At 38.2% G+C, this 20408-nt stretch overlaps 5 protein-coding genes across 11 annotated transcripts; 3 read left to right on the forward strand and 2 right to left on the reverse strand.

The window, feature by feature from the left end:
• Nucleotides 1-236: 236 nt before the first annotated feature.
• LOC104740234 (boron transporter 4) lies at nucleotides 237-4655 on the reverse strand. Of its 4 annotated transcripts, none has more exons than XM_087486556.1 (14): nucleotides 4401-4655; nucleotides 3504-3692; nucleotides 3335-3417; nucleotides 2967-3159; nucleotides 2735-2873; nucleotides 2478-2643; nucleotides 2223-2389; nucleotides 1956-2129; nucleotides 1766-1861; nucleotides 1576-1692; nucleotides 1152-1489; nucleotides 786-1068; nucleotides 581-700; nucleotides 237-493 (listed from the first exon to the last, which is right to left on the reverse strand). In XM_087486556.1, the coding sequence occupies exons 2-14, from the start codon at nucleotides 3620-3622 to the stop codon at nucleotides 434-436; spliced, it is 2055 nt and encodes a 684-aa protein (XP_087342682.1). In that variant the 5' UTR covers nucleotides 3623-3692; nucleotides 4401-4655; the 3' UTR covers nucleotides 237-433. The 4 variants fall into 4 exon arrangements, with proteins under 4 accessions (XP_087342682.1, XP_010459080.1, XP_010459081.1 ...); XM_010460778.2 differs by having other exon boundaries at nucleotides 1152-1492; nucleotides 4401-4534; XM_010460779.2 differs by having other exon boundaries at nucleotides 3504-3697; nucleotides 4401-4534.
• Nucleotides 4656-5854: 1199 nt separating this feature from the next.
• On the forward strand, nucleotides 5855-8250 carry LOC104740237 (uncharacterized). Its single transcript, XM_010460781.3, has 8 exons — nucleotides 5855-6265; nucleotides 6344-6467; nucleotides 6679-6814; nucleotides 6899-6980; nucleotides 7147-7322; nucleotides 7409-7546; nucleotides 7641-7780; nucleotides 7862-8250. The coding sequence occupies exons 2-8, from the start codon at nucleotides 6365-6367 to the stop codon at nucleotides 8083-8085; spliced, it is 999 nt and encodes a 332-aa protein (XP_010459083.1). The 5' UTR covers nucleotides 5855-6265; nucleotides 6344-6364; the 3' UTR covers nucleotides 8086-8250.
• On the forward strand, nucleotides 8046-11046 carry LOC104740239 (pentatricopeptide repeat-containing protein At1g15480, mitochondrial). Of its 3 annotated transcripts, none has more exons than XM_087486485.1 (4): nucleotides 8046-8509; nucleotides 8681-8729; nucleotides 8981-9491; nucleotides 9661-11046. In XM_087486485.1, exons 2-4 carry the CDS (start codon nucleotides 8701-8703, stop codon nucleotides 10897-10899), a joined length of 1779 nt encoding a protein of 592 aa, XP_087342611.1. In that variant the 5' UTR covers nucleotides 8046-8509; nucleotides 8681-8700; the 3' UTR covers nucleotides 10900-11046. The 3 variants fall into 3 exon arrangements, with proteins under 3 accessions (XP_087342611.1, XP_087342612.1, XP_087342613.1); XM_087486486.1 differs by having other exon boundaries at nucleotides 8384-8509; nucleotides 8678-8729; XM_087486487.1 differs by having other exon boundaries at nucleotides 8473-8502.
• Nucleotides 11047-11095: 49 nt separating this feature from the next.
• LOC104740238 (uncharacterized) lies at nucleotides 11096-14797 on the reverse strand. Of its 2 annotated transcripts, none has more exons than XR_015580889.1 (7): nucleotides 13617-14765; nucleotides 13173-13480; nucleotides 12367-13083; nucleotides 12135-12263; nucleotides 11848-12038; nucleotides 11539-11739; nucleotides 11096-11449 (listed from the first exon to the last, which is right to left on the reverse strand). XR_015580889.1 is itself a non-coding variant. In XM_010460782.3 (7 exons), the coding sequence occupies exons 1-7, from the start codon at nucleotides 13879-13881 to the stop codon at nucleotides 11336-11338; spliced, it is 1938 nt and encodes a 645-aa protein (XP_010459084.1). In that variant the 5' UTR covers nucleotides 13882-14797; the 3' UTR covers nucleotides 11096-11335. The 2 variants fall into 2 exon arrangements, 1 of the variants encoding a protein (XP_010459084.1); XM_010460782.3 differs by having other exon boundaries at nucleotides 11848-12051; nucleotides 13617-14797.
• Nucleotides 14798-17508: 2711 nt separating this feature from the next.
• On the forward strand, nucleotides 17509-20395 carry LOC147927897 (ADP,ATP carrier protein 2, chloroplastic). Its single transcript, XM_087486488.1, has 5 exons — nucleotides 17509-18708; nucleotides 18862-19116; nucleotides 19214-19357; nucleotides 19452-19799; nucleotides 19879-20395. The coding sequence occupies exons 1-5, from the start codon at nucleotides 17917-17919 to the stop codon at nucleotides 20206-20208; spliced, it is 1869 nt and encodes a 622-aa protein (XP_087342614.1). The 5' UTR covers nucleotides 17509-17916; the 3' UTR covers nucleotides 20209-20395.
• The last annotated feature ends 13 nt before the right edge of the window (nucleotides 20396-20408 follow it).

The raw sequence follows: 20408 nt of genomic DNA on the forward strand, positions 1-20408 counted from the left end.
ACTACTTTTACAGAGATTTTCGGTATATCATGTCTCGCCATGAAAAACAGGCGATAGTCTTAACTGCCTGCGACTTGTTTTAACAGAAGCGGTGGCTTGTTTAAACAGAAGGAGCGACTCATTGCAAAGATTTAAACTCCGGCAACCTTTATTTTTTTAGTCGCAGGATGTGATTGCTGCGGCAACTTAACGAACATGCACATTCTCTCTGTATTAAGTTATGCTTTTGGGGTAAATTGTTAAGTTATGCTTTATATGACTTTCATTGTTAAGAAGACTATTTCGAACAAAACATACATCATCTTTGGGTTCAAATACCAAAAAATACAAAACATAATCTGTGTTCTGCAAAGACTACATAGTTTGCGTATGATCGTGAATTCGTGATCATCACTTGAAAGAATTTTTTTGGTTCCTTTTGTTGATAAATCACTCACTCTCTTGTAGTATTCACGTCCCCGTCCCCTGCTTTTGTTTTCTCATTGGGGTAAATCTGCAGGTTTTTTATAAAGTTAAGATGATTAGTATGTGAATCATCTTTTACAAAGTTGAGATTCATTTCAAGAATCTATAACAAAACCTGGTTGCCTTTCTCTTCGTTAAGACTGACTGTACGGACTTTGAGCTCGCCTCTGCTCGTCGTTAACTCGTCTAAAATCTCGGCATCGCCTTCTTGTACGCCTCCCTTAGAGTCATTAGACTGTAAAACAAGGTTAGTTCGACATATTGAAATGTTTTAAATCCCCTAAAAATGTATAAAAATATATATAGAGATATGGACTCACTCGAAAAGACAGTTCGAGAGGGTTTCTTCTAGGAGTGCCGGGGATTTCCTCGTACTCGGCAGCATCGAGTTCTTGGAGATAGGCCGGGTTAAAGAGCTTCGGAAGAATATACTGTCTGATGGCTATCAAGAGGAAGAAAGGAACCGGGAACATGATTCCAGCCACGGGAATCCACGTCACTCCGTAGCACAGCCCAAAGTAGAACATCTGCAACAATGTGAACGTAGCCATTGACTTGTATGGAACTTTCTCCACGAACGACGCGTGCGCTCCTTCCAAGACCCTGACAACAACAATCACGTAATGAGTCTTTGTAAGAAATCTGAATAATCAAAAAAAGAAACAGAGCATTTTCAGAGCATATACTTGAATCTCCGGTTTGTTGGGACAAAAAGAAGCATTGTGCGTTCGAAAAATTGATTTCCCGGGAGGCTATCGATGGCCATGTAAGCGAAATATCCCCATAGAAGTGAGGTTGGTATGCGCTTGATGGCTGGCATTGCCAACACTGCACCTGCCACCAGTAGTGACTGCAAAAGGTTACTCACTCTCTGCTCGTTGACTCGAACAGGCAAGCAAGCGTCAAGGTGCTTCTCTGGATCGAAACCACTGTCTTCGTTCCTCTCTCCTTCTACCTCATTGCACTTCATTACTGCTTCTTTAAGATCTTGCAGCTCAATTATCACTGTTGGGTCTGTCTGAGCCTGCTTTTAAAAAAAAACAAAAGCTTATGGTTCTGAATCTTGTTTTTTCTTTTATTGGAACACTAGATTAAGAGTATACAACTTACAAGTGGGCTTTTGTCCATTTCTATGAAGACTTCTTGCATGTTCTCGTACACTTGGGTTGAAGTTTCTCTCTTCCTGATGCTTTCTTTGGCTGTCTTTACCATCTTCCTCCGTATCAACTGAAACCAAACAGATTCTTTAGGAGGACCGTTCTTAATATTGAGTGTTGATTAACAATGTATCGAAGAAAACCTGTCGTTTGAGAACAGCAAGGCTTTTCGTATGCATAGGAGATTGAGGGAGGACTCCGTTGGAAGGAGGCAGACCGAGCAATCCACAGATCAACGTCTAAAAAACATACAGTTTCGAGATTTTAACCAGAGATTCAATGTTGTGAAAGGTGAGCTTGAAGAAAGAAATAAAGGAGTTTGAATGATTATACCATGACCCCCAACAAGAGAATGTCGTAATGATACGCAGAAGGGTTCTTGAGGTTGAACTCCTTCTGCTGTGCGAGCTGTGAGGCAACACTGTGGTCAAAGAAGTAGAGCCCTGCGATCATCAATGCGGGTATAAATGCCGCGAATATGTAACCTGGAGAGACTTTCCCCATGTCCTGTACAGATCAAATCCAGGTATATATTGAAACTTTAGAATAGGCTCAAATGATGAAATCAAGATCTTAAATGTAGTGTGTTTGTGTTGTAACCTTGATGACAGTCCAATGTGATAAAGAAGCAGAGTCCCATGGAAGAGGACTAAAGAGTCTTCTCGGGACACCAGAGGGGAGTTTTGATGGTGTACTGAAGGACAATGCTGTCCAAACCACAACCATCAAAGGAACTCCATAGTCTGCAATGAAGCTTCTGATCCATCCTTTTTCCAAGAAACAAAGCGTTAAGGCCAACCATTGATTGTAAACAGAAATAAACACAAAATGCATGACAAGATAAATCTCTCTTACCACTTCCGTATCGCCAAGACCTAGCTTTTCTGCTCTTCAAAGCGGTGTAGAGTAGGCCAAAAGTGAAAATGATACCGAGAAGTCCATTTGTATATAGCCACTCAAAATGATACTTTTCAAGTTTTGGGTCTTCATCCTTTGGCATGCCAAATTCACTCACCATTCCCTGCCAATTTCATTTGAAACAAGTATATTATATAAGCGTTGACTTATCATCACAATTCAGAGGTGGTTGAGCTTCATGGTCTTTATTATACCTTAATGGCTTGTTGGATGAACAGAACTGAGATCAACATACCAAACAGCTCACCAGCGATCCTCGTAAACCGGTTAATGATATCAGCCGCATTGAGGATAGCCATTAGGAACAGTAACAGAGCCGTCCACACACATACCCTTCAATTGAACAACCAATAAACCATAAAGCAAAACCACAACTTATAAAATAAAAAAGAGAAGAGAAGAGTGTTTTTGGAGGAATTTAATTACCAAGCAGCCCAAGCTAAGTAGAGTTGTTTTCCTAGTTCTGGTCTTCCAATAGCGAAGTTGTACAAGTAAACGTACATTAAGACAGTTGGTTCTGCAACTCCAAGTATCAACAATGGTTGTCCTCCCAATATTGAGTGTATCACTCCACATAACGCCGTTGATGCTAATGTTTCTACTGTGCTCAACGCTCCTTCTATAACCACCTCAAAATATAATTTAAAACAAATTCAGAAAATGAAAAAAAGTAAAAACCCTCCCATAAAAGACCAACCGTGTAAAACTTGAAGACTTTCCACCAAATAAACGTGAACACACAAGCCGTATAGAAATTGAAGAAATTAAAAGGTGAAAAATTCAAAGAAATAGACCTGTGTCACGGCTGAGCTGCTCCCCGAAGGCTATAACCGGAAGGGCAGAGGCGAAAAAAATATATGTCGTCGGTGCTAATATCCTGAAAAACCTCCAAGAATAAAGAAGTTACAGTTGTGTTCTGGTTTTGGTGTCAAAAAGTAATATAATTATGAGTGAAGTCAGTACCCAAAACCAGAACGAAGACCAGAGACCCAGTCTTGCTTGTAACACAAGGCTCTTCCTCTAAGATCTGCTACAATACCTCGAAACAGCATCTTGGAGCTATCCGCTCTTCCTTTCTCCATATTTTTTTGAATCACTCGGAGACTCCGGAACTCGTCGCTCTGTTCAGATTCGGTCCACTCTTTTTATGACCTAAACTACAAAAGGAAGAAGCTATATATTAATGTATAACAACATCTAGCAATGGCTTTAAGTCTCGCATTTTAGCTGACTACATTTCTTAATAAAATCAATACTATTTATTTTATATACATATTTCTACATTTGTGACGATTCCAGTCTTTTTCCACCAACTATTAAAGAAGAACTTCGTAGCTGTTTTATCTTTTGTTACTAAGTAGCGATGTCAGTTTCATATGCTTTAAATAAGTATAGGAAAACGCAGTGTGCCAAATTAAACCAAATTAGAGAAACATCACAAACGCACAAAACAAGCAAAAAGTAATGAAAATTTTCTTTCTATGACAAAGATCTAAGTCTCCTCGTCTCCTTTCTCATAAAGTGAACTTTGAAATCGCATATGCACCCACAAAAAAAAAAAAAAAAAAAATACTAGTAAAAAAAGAATCCAACGTTTCCAATCAACTCCATTAATTAATATCCGTCGTAATTTGAATCTACCCCTTTTTCTTCATAGACCAAAAAAAAATCATATAGGTTTGACATCGAAATTATTACAAGTTGCAATTTCTTTCACAAATCTAACCCCAAAAAAAAAAGAAATCAGAGAAAGAAAGGATTAAAACAAAAAAGAAAAAAATCAGACAAAAGGGGTAATCTATATATTAAAATGCAATATAAGTCAAGAACGTGGAGTCGTGAGGAGGAGGAGCAAACTACCGGCGACCAAAGAGAAAGAAGAGAATCACTGGAGGAGGAGCCGACGTAACAATTGTGTAGCGATTTATAGGGTTTAATGGAGGGATAGGTCAAAGAGACGACGAGGCAACAACAACAACGGTACTAGCAAATATAAAGAGAGAGAGAGAGAGACAGGGCCCACTTATACACGTATTTATGTTGGGCCTACGTCCACGTGTATGTAAAAGAGGGGTTGATTCTGTAATCTGTGATCTTGACGCTTTAACAATTAACACACTCTCTTTCTGTTCTTTTCCCATGAGACAGTGACAAATAGATGAAGACTTCTCTCTTTTATTTATTTAATTTAATAATAACAATTATTGTTGATAATTTTTTTTTTTAAAGTTATAGTATCCTTTTGTATTATATTGTTTCCTAAATTCTTCTTCTTTAGACTTCATATGTTTAAAACATACCTAAACGAGCATATATATATATTTTTTTTTTACTCTTTAGAAATTGTATTATTCTTCCATATTGTTAGTTTTTCATTATTCTTCACCCATATACTGTATAGTTAAAAAAAATAAAATGTTACAACATATCACATATGTGTGATAAGTTTGTATATACTGTACGTAAGAAAATATATAGTTACGTGCAGTTGAACTTGGAGTGATTAATTGGATATGTTTATGTGTGTAGAAATGGGCATGCATACACATTTTGATATAGTTTGCATAACCAAAAATTCATTGCTGACGTAAGGAATAATGCACACATATATGCATCATCACTCCACGCCTGTGGCACTTTGCCCGTGCAAATGCCCTTATTGTGCCAGAATCTTCGATTTGGTCATATTGCGTGTGTGTATATATAATGTATTAATTTCATCCCAACTGTTCGTTCGGTAGCCTCTGATTAAATGCCCAATCAAATATACTGAAATAAGTTTAATTTATTTTTAAAAGTATAAAAAGGGACTATATGCATGTTATTGTGAACCCAGTTCTAAGATCTGAGTAAAGTTTGCCATTCTTTAAACTAAACACGCTATATACTTAGCTAGATGATAGTATTTGATGTTATCAGAAACTATAAGAATTGAATAATGAAATAATTAAGTGGTATGATATAGATCATAGTCATACTCCCAATTTGAAAAAGAAAAAAAATAATAAATAAATCTATCTTTGAAAGGACACGGGATTCTAAACGCCGTACCATGAGTTTCGACTAGTATTTTTTTATACTAGTATTGATGAATCATTGAGTCAAACACTCAAACATCATAATCATATTTTATACGTTATCCAATATTAGTTTCTTCATATACAGTGTATTTATCTATCGGACGGAAAAAAATACGTGTATTTGTCAGTCTCAAAATATAAAAATGTCTTTTACCAAAAATGGTTGATACAAAAGAAAAAGGAATAAAATTATGGGTTAGGTTGAAGCTCTCGCAAAAAAAACTCTTCAATCCTACCTAAGCTGACCAAAATTATTTACTGGGGGGGACTTGAAGAGTTATATTAAAATATCTGCTGGTTAAGTAATAAGTTCAAAGTTATGGGGCCATATCATAAATAATACTAATATAAGCCTTTACTCGTAAATATCGAAAGGTTTATTTCTTTCTAATTACAGAGCGTAACTACCATCGTCGTCTCCGCGAGTTCTTCTCTGCTGCTTAAGGCCAAAGAAAAAAAAAAAAAGTTTCTCCTTTTATCATTCCTCCTCCTTCTCTCACTTTTCTCTTTCCAATTTTTTTTTTTTTGATAACTGCGATCCTCGACAAGAAGATTTCTCAAGCATATCATAGTCATACATTCGTACAGATCAATTCACTCATAACACAATCTTGTCGCGAATCGAAAACGATTTATAATAATCTGGTATGCTTTCATATTTTAAGCGGAGATCGATTAAACGAGCAAATCGTCTGATTGATTAGATTTTTGTTGGTTTGTTAGTGAAATATATACAAAGAGAAGATGGGTGCTCCGTTAGTGTGCCACGGGCATTCTCGTCCCGTCGTCGATTTGGCTTATAGTCCGGTGACTCCAGATGGGTTCTTTCTCATTAGCGCAAGCAAAGGTATGATCTTTTGATATGGATGATTCAACTCTTGATCGCTTTGTATTTATTCATCTTTACATGGAACTGCGGCTATCTTGGATTATGAATATATATGATTTGCATAGCGGATGTGCTTTGAAGAATTGGTTTGGCTGCACCTCTTGTTAATTCTCGTGTGTTTTGATTTAATCTAGCTGAGTCGTCTTATTTATGGCTTTTGGTTATTCAGATTCGAACCCGATGTTGAGGAATGGGGAGACTGGTGACTGGATTGGGACTTTTGAAGGACATAAGGGAGCAGTTTGGAGTTGCAGCCTTGACAAGAATGCTACGCGTGCTGCCTCAGCTTCTGCAGATTTCACTGCGTATGTTGTTCTTTTTTATGCTTACAGCTAAATTTATTAGGAATTATTAAGACTGTTTCTTTGTAACTACATTACACATTTCAGGAAGATATGGAATGCATTGACAGGAGATGAATTACACTCCTTTGAACACAAGCACATTGTCCGTGCATGTGCCTTTTCAGAGGTATGCCTGGTTTCTTTTCCAAACAAAGAGTTATTTTGATCACTTTGCCAAGTTTTCTGTATACAAAAGGGTGGGATATAGGATTTGATGGTCTAGAATCGTTGGTGTAGTTTGTGTTTCTATTGTGTTATAAATCATAATGCACAACTAATTAATTACATTCTAGGACACTCACCTTTTACTCACTGGTGGAATGGAGAAAATTGTTCGGATATTCGATTTGAATCGGCTAGACGCACCGCCAAAAGAAATTGGAAATTCCCCTGGTTTAATCAGAACCGTTGAATGGCTTCATAGTGATAATACTATCTTAAGCTCTTGCACAGATACTGGTGACATTAGGTATGTCATCATATCATCCCTGGGTTTAGACTCAGTCCTTTAGTATTCTTGGTTTCATTGTCCTTTTTGTCATATGCTTTATGTAGGTTATGGGACATAAGAAGTGACAAGATTGTTCAGACATTAGAAACAAAGTTCCCAGTTACTAGTGCTGAAGTAAGTCGGGATGGGAGATATATAACTACTGCTGATGGATCTAGTGTTAAATTTTGGGATGCCAATAAGTAAGTTTCAGATGAATATAATGCAGCCTCTGTTACAGTTTTATTGTTTTTCATTGTCTCCTTTGATGTTAGAGCTTTTCTCCTGCTCTCCTAGTTTTGGATTGCTGAAGAGCTATGACATGCCTTGCAACGTTGAATCGGCATCCTTGGAACCAAAACATGAAAACACTTTCATAGCTGGAGGAGAAGATATGTGGGTGCATAGGTTTGATTTCCAGACTGGAGAAGAGATTGGTAAGTTTCTAGAGTAATTAATTGGGATTCATTTTTAGGAATCTGTTTGTATCCCTTTTAAAGCCAATGCGGTGAATGCAGGGTGTAACAAGGGTCACCACGGACCAGTCCACTGCGTGAGGTATGCGCCAGGAGGGGAGTCATACACGTCAGGTTCAGAAGATGGGACGGTCAGAATATGGGTGGTGGGTTCGGTGAACCATGAGGAGAGCAATCCGAGTGGTCACGTGAAGCTTGTGGCAGAGGAGGTTGTGCGTAAAGCTGAAAGCCTGCGAATCAGTGAGAAAACCGTAGAAGCGAAATGAAAACATCGTTAGCTAATCCCACATAGATTCATAGTTGGTTTTGCATGACTAAAAGATGTGACTGATGGTTTTGCCTTTTAAAAGTATGTAAGGCACAATAAAACGAACATCATCTTCAACTCTATTTGAGTGGATAGTGAATCTAATCAAAATTTTGACAAGAAACTTGTATCATTGTCAAAAGGAAAAAGAAAAAAATTAGTCTTTCAGATATGCAACTTGGTCAAATCACAGAAAGGCTGCAATTTTTGCAAAGTGGTTTTATACAGCCCAGTTGAAATTAAAGGGAGGCCCAAATATGAATCAAACAAACAACAAAAGAAGAACGAAAGAACAACGCAGTAAAAACCCTAAACCCTTCATTTCAGGTCTTTGCTCCATTTCGTGCTCACTTCGTTTGCTCTCCAGTTTCACTCTGTAGTCTGTAAGCATCTGTTACTTTTATGTAAATATTTCACAATTCAAATTATTTGCTTACTGGATCTGATCTTTGCGAGTGAAATGCTTGACATTTGTTCAAAATCCGACCTTGCAAAAATGGGTTTTTTTCTTTCCTTTCTCTGATTTTGTTTTGTCTGTATGTTTTACAAAGCAGATCAGTGCCGGTGAGAGAACATGTTCGCTCTTTCCAGGGTTTTACGGAGGTTAGAATCCTCCATTATAGTTGTCTTAATTTCTTCTTTAGACTATTTAGGATCCTTCTTCTTTAGTTACTATTTCATTTGTCTTCTCTTACCCGAAATAGGATTATACAAGTTCCTTTAATCCTTTAGATAGATGAAAATGAATCATAGGCTTCAGACCCGCCATAAAATGCTTCTTCTTGTCTGTTATGAGTGGTGGTATACAGAGTTTATGTTAATTAAGCAGCTTTCTATTATTTCTAATTTTTCAGAAGTCAAAGTCTCCGACTTGGAGCTTACAGTGCTGTCTACTCTAAGCTAGATGTACCATTGGGAGAAAAGAACGTTGCTTTTGAATTAAACGCTTTGATACATGATAAATGCGTAGCGTTCCCTAGATTTTACGAGCTCTCTCGGAATTCCTCTATGGGAAGACGTTCACTTTCTTCAGACGCTGGCGCTAAAACTGCCGGAGAGGAAGATGAGCATGCAAATCCTAACCAGACTAGTGGTGATACTGAAGATGAGGGGGATTTTTCAGGTGATGAAGGTGACATTGAAGGATCAGAACTGGAACTACTCGTCCCTGACTCCGAGGCTGGTAAAATAGTGGTAGGCAAGAGATCATCCGAACTGTTTGAGGCTATTGTTTCTGTCTCAGGAGTGGCTGTAGGGAGTGCACTTGATAAATGGGTTGAAGAAGGTAAGGAGATTAACCGCACAGAGTTTACAAACGCGATGTTACAACTCCGTAAACGTCGCATGTATGGGAGAGCCTTGCAGGTACGCATATACTTTTTGTTTCAACACGAGCTGACTGATCAATTTGTTGAGAATCAAATAAACTAGCTTGGTTCACAGTAATGCTTGCTGTTTGGTCTCTAGCCTTTAGATATTGTCTTCTTTATGTTTTCTAAGTGCTTTCTTTCGTTGTTTGCGTTGTCTTGTACAGATGACAGAATGGTTGGACGAAAATAAGCAGTTTGAATTGGAGGAGAGAGATTATGCTTCTCGGCTTGATTTGATTTCCAAGGTACGTGGCCTGTACAAGGGAGAAGTCTATATCAAAAGAATCCCGGAATCTTTTAGAGAGGAATTGGTCTACCGTACCCTCCTGGCAAATTATGCAGCGACAAGCAATGTGAAGAAAGCAGAAGAAGTTTTCAGCAAAATGAAGGACTTGGGATTCCCTCTGTCAACATTTGCTTGTGATCAGATGCTTATTCTTTACAAGAGGGTCAACAAGAAGAAAATAGCCGATGTTATATTGCTGATGGAAAAGGAAAATCTGAAGCCGAGTCTTAACACATACAAAATCCTTATTGATACCGTAAATGACATAACTGGTATGGAACAAATTGTGGAGACAATGAAAAGTGAAGGTGTTGAGCTTGACCTTCGTGCACAATCTATCATTGCAAGAAACTATGCATCAGCTGGGCTTAAAGACAAGGCTGAGAAAATGCTGAAAGAGATGGAAGGTGAAAGCTTGGAGGAAAATCGTTATGTGTGCAAGGATTTGCTTTCCGTCTATGGCTCTCTCCAGAGGGCGGATGAGGTGGCCAGAATTTGGAAGATCTGTGAAGAGAAACCCCGTTACCAGGAGTCCCTTGCTGCGATTTTGGCTTTTGGAAAGATCGATAAAGTCAAAGAAGCGGAGGCGGTTTTTGAGAAGATATTGAAGATGGGCCATAGAGTTTCTTCTAATTTTTACTCCGTCCTCTTGAAGGTTTACGTTGATCACAAGATGGTCTCAAAGGGTAAGGATCTTGTTAAGCAGATGTCAGACAGTGGGTGCAATATTGGGGCCTTAACATGGGATGCAGTGATTAAGCTCTATGTGGAAGCTGGGGAAGTAGAAAAGGCTGAGTCTTCACTAAGCAAGGCAACACAGTCGAAAAAGATAAAACCGTTGATGAGCTCCTTCATGCACGTGATGGACGAGTATGTGAAAAGGGGTGATGTTCACAACACAGAAAAAATCTTCCAGACGATGAAGCAAGTTGGCTATCAATCTCGCTTCAGGACGTACCAATCCCTTATTCAGGCTTATGTCAATGCCAAAGCTCCAGCTTACGGAATGTATGATAGAATGAAAGCTGATAACGTTTACCCCAACAAAGGTTTAACTGCTCTGCTCGCTAAAGCCGATCCCTTCAAGAAGACTCCTCTCTCTGATCTCCTAGATTGAGTTGCGCTGCAGCTAAAACACCATCAGCCTTGTGAATCTTTGGTTTGATTGATTAGCCTTATATCTATGTTGTGGAAACTTCAGTAGCTTAATTAAAATGAAACCTCCTGAGTCCGGTTCTATGCCGGTTGGTATGGTTTTTATTTAGTCCGGTTCTTGCCATTTAACATAATGACACTTGTGAGTGCAAACGAAAAAGCAAAATACTTTGTATTCAAAACCGGATAAATTTACAGAGACTTGCACGATTCTGTGCCACTCTCATCTTCAAGTGTTTAGTAAACAAAGAAAAATACCCTTATATCTTAGAAAACAGAGAAGAAAAAGGAAAGGTTACAACACTCTTTTAATGAATCTACCTAGCAGGGCCTCAAATTTTTGGGCTACACTAATCGATTGTAAGCTACGATCACGACAAAGAAAATAAGTGATCTGGCTATTTACTCTGGGGAAGTACAAGTCTAGTGATGAACGGGGACATGGCTGCAAGAAGCGCCTTGGGACACTCCTCGTGTGGTAGATGCCCACATCCTGAGATTGCTACTAGTCTCTGTCGTTGACACGAATCAAAGTCAGTACCTATTTTGACATGAAAACAAACAATAGGTGAGATAAGAGCCTGAGTAAAGAGGGACTTACAGAGTTTAGGAGTTTAGAAGCCATTGCTTGGGAAGACTTCAATGGCACAAGGGCGTCTTCGGCTCCAGCAATGACTAACACTGGCAGGTTATCCACAGCCTTCAGAAGCGAAGCTGCATTTTGAGGTGCAAGTACCATCTCAGATGAGAGTCTACCTATCTCATGTAGTGCCTCATCCCAGCCTTCTACGTGTAGTGGGGCCTGACAAGAGGAAAAACACATTAATTGATACACTGTACGTTCAATAAATTTGCAATTTTTGTAGACATATATGAGGTACAACAATGAGTAATGAAGGAGAGAGGGTACCTTGTATAGCCTTAGGACGTCTGTAGTCATCTTGGTAGGATCATACCAAGCGCGACGATTCACCACCTGAGCTATCTCAGTGCGTAAAAGAGGGCGAACGAGGTGCTTCTTCCCTAATGATGTGTGCAGAAGTATTCTTGCAAAAGCTGGAACTACTTCCCTTGACAAGCTAGCATTAAGCAAGACCACCCCTTTGACCACAACCTAGAATTATTAGTACCAACTAGGATTAATAAGGAAAAGAGAGAAGCCTGGAAAACCATACATATGATTACAAGTATACTCACTTTGATGGGATCGTTTGTTGCTATCAATCTCTGTGCAGCTTTAAGAGCAAGCAGGCCTCCATCATCATGACCAACAAATACAACTGAAGAGAACCCCATCTCATAACAGAAAGCAATAAGCATCTCTACCTGGAAAATATAGAGATTCTTAATACGATTTGATTTATTTTAAAGATGAAGTCTGAGAAAACACAGATTCTATAGTTTCAAAACTGTATTAGGAGACATATACCTGATTTTCGAGTGTGTAGGGATTGATCAGTTGTCTTTCTTCCAAATCATTCTTATGTGGTCTGGCTGTTAATCCCCAACCTGGCCTATCAAATGCAGTGACAACACAGCCAAGCTGATGAGCCAGTGAACCCATCACATGCCTCCAAGAAAACACTCCTCCCCCAAATCCATGAACGAGGACGACACCAAACTGACCACTTTCACCAAAGTCTTGCTTCTCAACCCCAAAATTGAACATATTCATGTCATCCTCTTGGCCCGTTCCTTCCGGGATTTCTTTGAAAAGAAGAGGAGAAGTAGGAGAACCATCAAGAAGAGGGTCGTGCAAGGAAGGATTGTTAAACAGACTGCTGTAGCTCCTGTGGAGATGATGATGCTGGCTTTTCGTGACCATGCTTAACACTTTCCTGTCAAACTTCAAGCTCCCTGCCATTGTCTCCGGCGTGTTGTAACTAGAATTGGCTTCAAGAACATTTGAGGAGATAGACTGCCGAGGTGAACCAGGTGCGCAAAGCTTGTAATGCACAGTGAGTCCTCGGATGGTAGTAAATAAACTGTCAACGTCAGCAAGCAACCTCACTGGAAGCTCACCTTCATCGTGGGACAAAGGCTTTCGCCTTGCTTCTCCATCAAATTTGGAGGCCTTGCCAACCACCGGAGTGGGAGACCGTGGGACTTTCTGATGGCCAAAGAAGATGCTTTTGCATGATAGAACCTGTCACACACAGTTTCATTCAAACCAAAAAAACAAAGCAAATGACTAGTAATTACGAGATTCATGTGGAGGGAAGAACAAAAACTCACAGCTTCAGGGTCAACTCTGTGATACAAAATTTTCCTCCTTGCTCTGCAACTTGTCCTGTATGCAACAACTGTATGGCCAAGGGCAAAAACCACAGATGAGAGGAACAGAACCGGCATACCCCACGATTTCTTCAAGTGGAGCCGTTGCCTAGATGGAGAGAACGAGACTTCGGTGTTGAGTTGAGAATGTACAGTGAAAAGGCAAGCCTTAACTAAAAGAAGAAGAATCGAAACTAGAGAGCATAGAGATACAGTTCCGAGGTAAGGACCATGCGAGAGAGCAGGAACGTCCGAGAGTAAATACACAGCTGCTCACGAAACGAAAAAGTAATGAAACTTGATCATCAATCAATCATTGCCATCTATAAGAGCTAATAATATTAACACATAGAGGTTGGTTGAGCAGTAACAAGAGCAAGAAAAAACGCAAAGATAAGTACTTACAGATGACAAGGAAAGATCTGACAAGGGAGACGAGAGGAATATCAGTTAAAGATGTCTTGAACCCGTATCGACTGAGATGCTCCTTGGCGCCGTAGCACGTCATGCAAGTAAAGCTCGACAACAAGAAACTCGGAACCAACACATCACCTATAGCTACTAACAATGGCAAGGAAGAAACAAGCAGCGAAGCGAGCATGGTAACCATGAAGAACACAGTCCTCAAACATCTTCTCGCCTTCTCCATCAAAAACCAACTTTTTGCCATATTGGTCTCAGCTCAGCTCCGCTTCAAATCGGGTCAACCCCCCCAACCGGACGGCTCTAACTCAAAATTTCCACAAAAAAAAGGGATTAAGATGAAACAAAAAAAAGACAGATCCTTTCTCTATGTCGTCGGAGTTGAAACCCTAGATAGAAGAAGAAACAGGAACGACCAACAATCAAACGAATCCTTGTAAATTCGAGATGAAAGTAACGATTTTGCCATCTCTCAGCAACAGATCGGCGGCTGACGATAAAAATTACTACTTTTTGTCTTTTCACCAACCCAAAACAAAAATAAAAATAGAGGATTCAAAACTCAGAAAGTGACGCCATTGCTACGATTCTGATTAAAAATAAAAAGATTTGAACAAGAGAGATATTCAGAATCGCAGGAAAGGCAATTTAAAAAAAAATTGGTTTCTTTCTTCTCTCCAGAAAACTTAAAAACCTCCGTTTTCTTCTGTTCTTCTTCTTCTTTTTTTTTTTTTTTTTCTTCTTCAACCATTCTTTTTTTTTTTAATTATTTAAATAACATTAATATTGCACGTCGTGTCATTTTATTCGCTTTGTTAAGTAGTACTCCCTTTGCAGTGTTTTAAGAATTAGTATTAGTTGACTAAAAAATAATTAATCGATTAAACATGCATTTAAATTTGTTCAGTCTTAAATAGCTCTCTCTCTAGTGATTATTGTATTTAAAGAAACAACAAAACAGCGAAACAGAATATAAAATAAAATAAAAACTTTGACAACTTGGTCTGATCCGTCTCTGTTGGGACTCCTATCAAATTTTATAATTGGATAATTCTCTCTTATCCCTTTTAAAAGTGTAATAAACACTACTTTATATTCGAAAACATTAAGCGGTTTTTTTTTTGTGTGCTCTGTAGCCGAAAGAGTTTTCCCACTTTAATTTTATTTTTTTAGCATGAAATACTACAGCTTAAATAAATTCGCTATTTGTCGTGTCATTAACGAAACTTTCAAGTTTCACCAAACTAGTATATCCTCTTTCGTAGGGTACATTCACGGTCTAGTTAAACTGGTAATAAAACGATAGATACAGTTGAGTACCGCGCAAAGATCCGAAAAGCTATATATTTTTTGTGACCCGATTTTCCTATTATAAAACATATATAGATAATAGATTAGTCGACGAAAAAGACAGGTTATATATTAAGATTTCCATTTAGGACGTAGCGTCATAGTTTTCTTTATTGTGAAAAGGGTGTATCTTTTACTAATATTGATTTGTAGTTGTAGTGAACAAAGGAAAAAGTAGGCCATTTTGTGTTATAGAGACAGTATAGAAAGGGCACAACAAAATTTTACATATATTTTAATTATTGATAACTACAGCGCACCAAAACCATAATGTGTAGTACGGTGACATGTTTTCACGACCATCGTTAGAACTGTAAATACTACTCTTGTTTTTTTTTTAATACTCTATTAATAAGAAAAATATATATAATGTTAATTGGAAAAAATGTTATTTAAACGATGAACTTTTAAATTTTGGCCATTTAAACTATGAACTTTCAAATTTTGGCCATTTAAATCATGAACTTTGTTTTAGGCCATTTAAAACATCAATTTTTGTTGATTAGCTTTTTTAAACATGAATTTTTATTGAACAAGCCAAAAAAACATGACGTTAAATCCGATAATTGACCTACTAACATATGTTATTATGCCGTTAATCATTCTGTTACTGACAAAACGACGTCGTTTTAATGGAAGTTTTAATTCGAAAAATGTCATTTAAACCATGAACTTTTAAATATCGGCCATTTAGACCATGAACTTGTAAATGTATGTCATATAAACCATGAACTTGTCCTGGGCATTCCGTGAAAACTAGACAACCTGAAAAATTTTGGTTATCGAAGCAAACTGAAAAAAAAACCTAACCGTTCGACGCAATTGATTTGGATAATCAGATTTTAGTTCAGTTCGGTAATCAGACCGATTGGTTTATTAGAAACCGTAGAAGTATATAAGCCTAACTAGTTAAACCATTTAACCCAAGTTTAGTTTCTCTCTTCTTTCTTCGGCTCTGCCTCATGATGCGATTCTGAAAAAGAGAAAGAAGAACATCAATTCATCCTTCTTTTTCGATCTTTGTCATGTATTTTGTGTTTTTTTTTGTATTTGTCTTGAGCTTTTTTTCATTTATTAGGACACTACACTAGAGTTTGAAGGATTGATCATTTTATTTTAGGACACTATATTAGAGTTTGAAAGATTGATCACATTTTTCATATATTATGGTTTAAATGACATAAATATGAAAGTTCATGGTTTAAATTACATACATTTACAAGTTTATGGTTTAAATGGTCTATATTTAAAAGTTCATAGTTTAAATGACATTTTTCGAATTAAAACTTCCATTAAAAACGACGTCGTTTTGTCAGTAACATAGTGATCAACATCATAGTAACGTTTGTTAGTAGGTCAATTATCGGATTTAACGTCATGTCTTTTTGGCTTGGATTTAAAAAAACTAATTAACAAAAGTTGATGTTTTAAATGACCTACAACAAATTTCATGGTTTAAATGGCCAAAATTTGAAAGTTCATGGTTTAAATGACATTTTTCCGAAAGTTAATCGGACGGTTTTAAGATTTTTTGCAATGAAACAAAATTGAGAAATAATTGTTTTTTTTTTCTCTATTATTTATTGGGGCTAATTTGGTCCACGTGATGACCAGACAGTCAGGCACCAGCCTAGCTACAAAAAAAATTAGCACCCAATTTTACAAATTTTCGAAATTTAAAAATTTATCTTCTCTTCTTTATTTTAAAAATGTTCCGTTTATAGAGGGGCTCACGGACCAAACAACAACAAATGAAAGCAAAAAAAAAAATAACTTTATGGTAATTGAAATTGAACGTATATTATATCGTTTTAAAATATACTTTATGGTAATTGAAACATAATCTGTTTGAAAATGGATGATTGCGCCAAACATAGTTTTTGATTGTTATTTTAATCTTGAAAAGAAAAAAAGAAAAACAAATAATGGAACAAAAATATAATATTAATGGGCTTCGTATTGGGTTTAAAAGAGAAAGCCCATTATGTAAAAATTTACGAAGGAGGCTGGGCTTCACGTGCATTGACTCCTCTAGTAGACCTGTATTTTTTTTAAGTCTGACATTGCTGATATTTGATGAGACGTGGAGCTTTATAAGACGCAATTCATCAAAGTGACTGTGAGCGCCAGTTTGGTTTTCCTTTGGATTCTTGTTCAATTGAAGGAAAGGGATCAAGGGGATCTTCACAGTCCCAACAGCACCTCATTGGAGCCATTTCCCAAGTTGGTACACGTAAACCAAAGCCCCTCACCTCGTTTTCATCAAAAGAAAAAAACTTATCGAGATTTGCTCTTTTAAGATCTCTCTTTGTTTCCTGAGCTGAGTTTACTAGGACCAATCTTCTTACTACACTACTACTTTTGCTAAAATTAAACTGTATAGTAATAAAGATTAAGAAATACTATCAACTACCCATCAATTTGTCTTTGAGGGTTTTCTATCAATTAAAAGTTAGAGAATGATGCATCATTGCATGCCAGTTGAGATTATATATAAAAGTCGTTGTCTTTGGTGGGAAAATTCACGCCTCTTTCTGCTCAATAAACAATACGATTTGTACACAAGTTGCAGATTTTTTATATCATATCAAAGTACTACAATGCACGAGTTCTAATCCTCTTTAATTAATTGTGTTATTCGTTTGACGAAATATGTGAAGTAAGCACGTCATTACAAAAATCTTATGAAAATATTCAGACCACGTCATCTCTCCTTGACTAATTACAACATTTAGACGGTAATTACAACCCCGTTAGGGTTTGTTTTTGGGTCTAAAATCAGATATTATTTCACTGCCACTGTCTAAATAAACAACTCTCTTCTTTCCTCAGCTCCCCCCCCCCAGAGAGAGTCGTCACCTTATCGTCTCTCTATCTCCTTCCTCCTCTATATCCCCCTTCCTTGCTCTCTGGGTTCAAGAGAGATAGAGAGATGGAAGGTCTGATTCAAACCAGAGGACTCCTCTCTTTACCCGCTAAACCCATCGGGTCTAGACGCCTTCTCCAACCTTCTTCTCATGGCTTTGCCTTAAAGCAAAGACTTTTCACCACAAACTTACCTGCCTTGTCCTTATCCTCTAATGGGCACACCAAATCTCGAGCCTTTCAGTCAATCCCGCTTGGGATTTCGGTTTCCCACAAGGAGAGAAGCAGAGGATTCATCTGCAAGGCGGAGGCTGCGGCCGCCGGAGACGGAAATGTGTTCGACGAAGGTGACACGGCGGCTATGGCGGCGGTCTCGCCTAAGATTTTTGGTGTTGAGGTCACGACTCTGAAGAAGATTGTTCCTTTAGGGCTTATGTTCTTTTGCATTCTTTTCAATTACACAATCCTTAGGGACACCAAAGATGTTTTGGTGGTGACGGCGAAAGGAAGCTCTGCTGAGATTATACCCTTTTTGAAGACATGGGTGAATCTTCCTATGGCTATTGGTTTTATGTTGCTTTACACCAAACTCTCAAATGTTCTCTCTAAAAAGGCTCTCTTTTACACTGTTATTGTTCCTTTTATTGTCTACTTTGGAGCCTTTGGTTTTGTGATGTACCCTCTCAGCAACTTGATTCACCCTGAAGCTCTTGCTGATAAGCTCCTTGCGACGCTCGGCCCCAGATTCATGGGTCCTCTCGCAATCATGCGGATTTGGAGTTTCTGTTTGTTCTATGTCATGGCTGAGCTTTGGGGTAGTGTTGTGGTTTCAGTTCTCTTCTGGGGATTTGCCAATCAGGTGAGATTACACTCTTCTTTTTGTTTTAGGCTACTGCTAGTTATAGTCTTATTTATGGGTTTTTAAGTTAGGTAGCCTTTGAAGATTTGGAACCGTTTGAGTCAATATCTATGATGTTTGTGAATTAACTTGCATGCAATCTTTTGGTGGCAGATTACAACGGTTGACGAAGCCAAAAAGTTCTATCCTTTGTTTGGACTAGGAGCAAATGTTGCACTTATTTTCTCAGGAAGAACTGTGAAATATTTCTCTAACATGAGAAAGAATCTTGGCCCTGGAGTTGATGGCTGGGCTGTATCATTAAAAGCTATGATGAGTATTGTCGTGGGAATGGGACTTGCCATCTGTTTCCTCTACTGGTGGGTGAATAGATATGTGCCTCTCCCAACCCGTAGCAAGAAGAAGAAGGTAATAATATGGTTAAACATACAAAATATGAAAATACTAATGGTTTTTCTATGTAACTAAATGCGCAGCTTATCTGGTTTTTTCTGATTTGTTACAGGTGAAACCACAAATGGGAACAATGGAGAGCTTGAAGTTTTTGGTGTCATCACCATACATTAGGGATCTTGCTACTTTGGTGGTTGCATATGGAATTAGTATCAACCTTGTTGAAGTCACATGGAAATCAAAGCTTAAAGCTCAGGTTAACAAAATCCTCATGGATAAGTTACTATTTACCACTAGTACTACTACACTGTCGTCTAAGAACCTAAAAAAAATCCTTTCTTTCAATGCAGTTCCCTAGCCCGAACGAGTACTCAGCATTTATGGGAGACTTCTCAACCTGCACGGGTATTGCAACATTCACAATGATGCTTCTCAGCCAATATGTGTTTAAGAAGTATGGTTGGGGAGTAGCTGCAAAGATCACGCCAACCGTTCTGCTATTGACCGGCGTTGCCTTCTTCTCTCTGATACTGTTTGGGGGCCCATTTGCACCACTGGTTGCCAAGCTTGGTATGACACCGCTACTCGCAGCTGTGTACGTTGGTGCTCTCCAGAATATCTTCAGCAAGAGCGCCAAGTACAGCTTGTTTGATCCTTGCAAAGAAATGGCTTATATCCCATTGGATGAGGACACCAAGGTTTCTCACTTTTCTCTTAAAAACGTAGTTGCATTCTTTCGATCTTGGATTTTTACGGTATGTGCCATTTGTTTTGCAGGTTAAAGGCAAAGCTGCAATTGATGTAGTCTGCAACCCATTGGGGAAATCAGGCGGTGCTCTAATCCAGCAGTTCATGATCCTTACATTCGGCTCACTCGCCAACTCCACGCCTTACCTTGGAATCATCCTGCTCGGTATAGTCACTGCATGGTTAGCTGCTGCTAAGTCGCTGGAAGGACAGTTCAACACTCTCATGTCTGAAGAAGAACTCGAGCAGGAATTGGAGAGAGCTTCATCAGTCAAGATTCCTGTCGTGTCTAAGGAGGATGCACCACCAGGAGAATCTGCGAGCCAACTATCGGAGAAATCTACTCCAACCAACAATTAGATGATGACGGATAAAGTTTTTTTTTGGGATTGTTTGCGTGTTGGTTTTAGCGTTTTGGTCGGAGTAAGATTTTGTTAGTGTGAGAGAAAGACTACAAATTAATCATTTAGTCATATGCGTTTTTTTTCGTTGTTGTTTCTTCTCTTTGATACCAATACGAAAGTAATAAAATTTTCAAGTTCAATAATACAGTATCATCT

This window comes from Camelina sativa, chromosome 14 (genome assembly GCF_030686135.1).
Source record: "Camelina sativa cultivar CO46 ecotype springtype chromosome 14, ASM3068613v1".
Classification (NCBI taxonomy): Eukaryota; Viridiplantae; Streptophyta; class Magnoliopsida; order Brassicales; family Brassicaceae; genus Camelina; species Camelina sativa.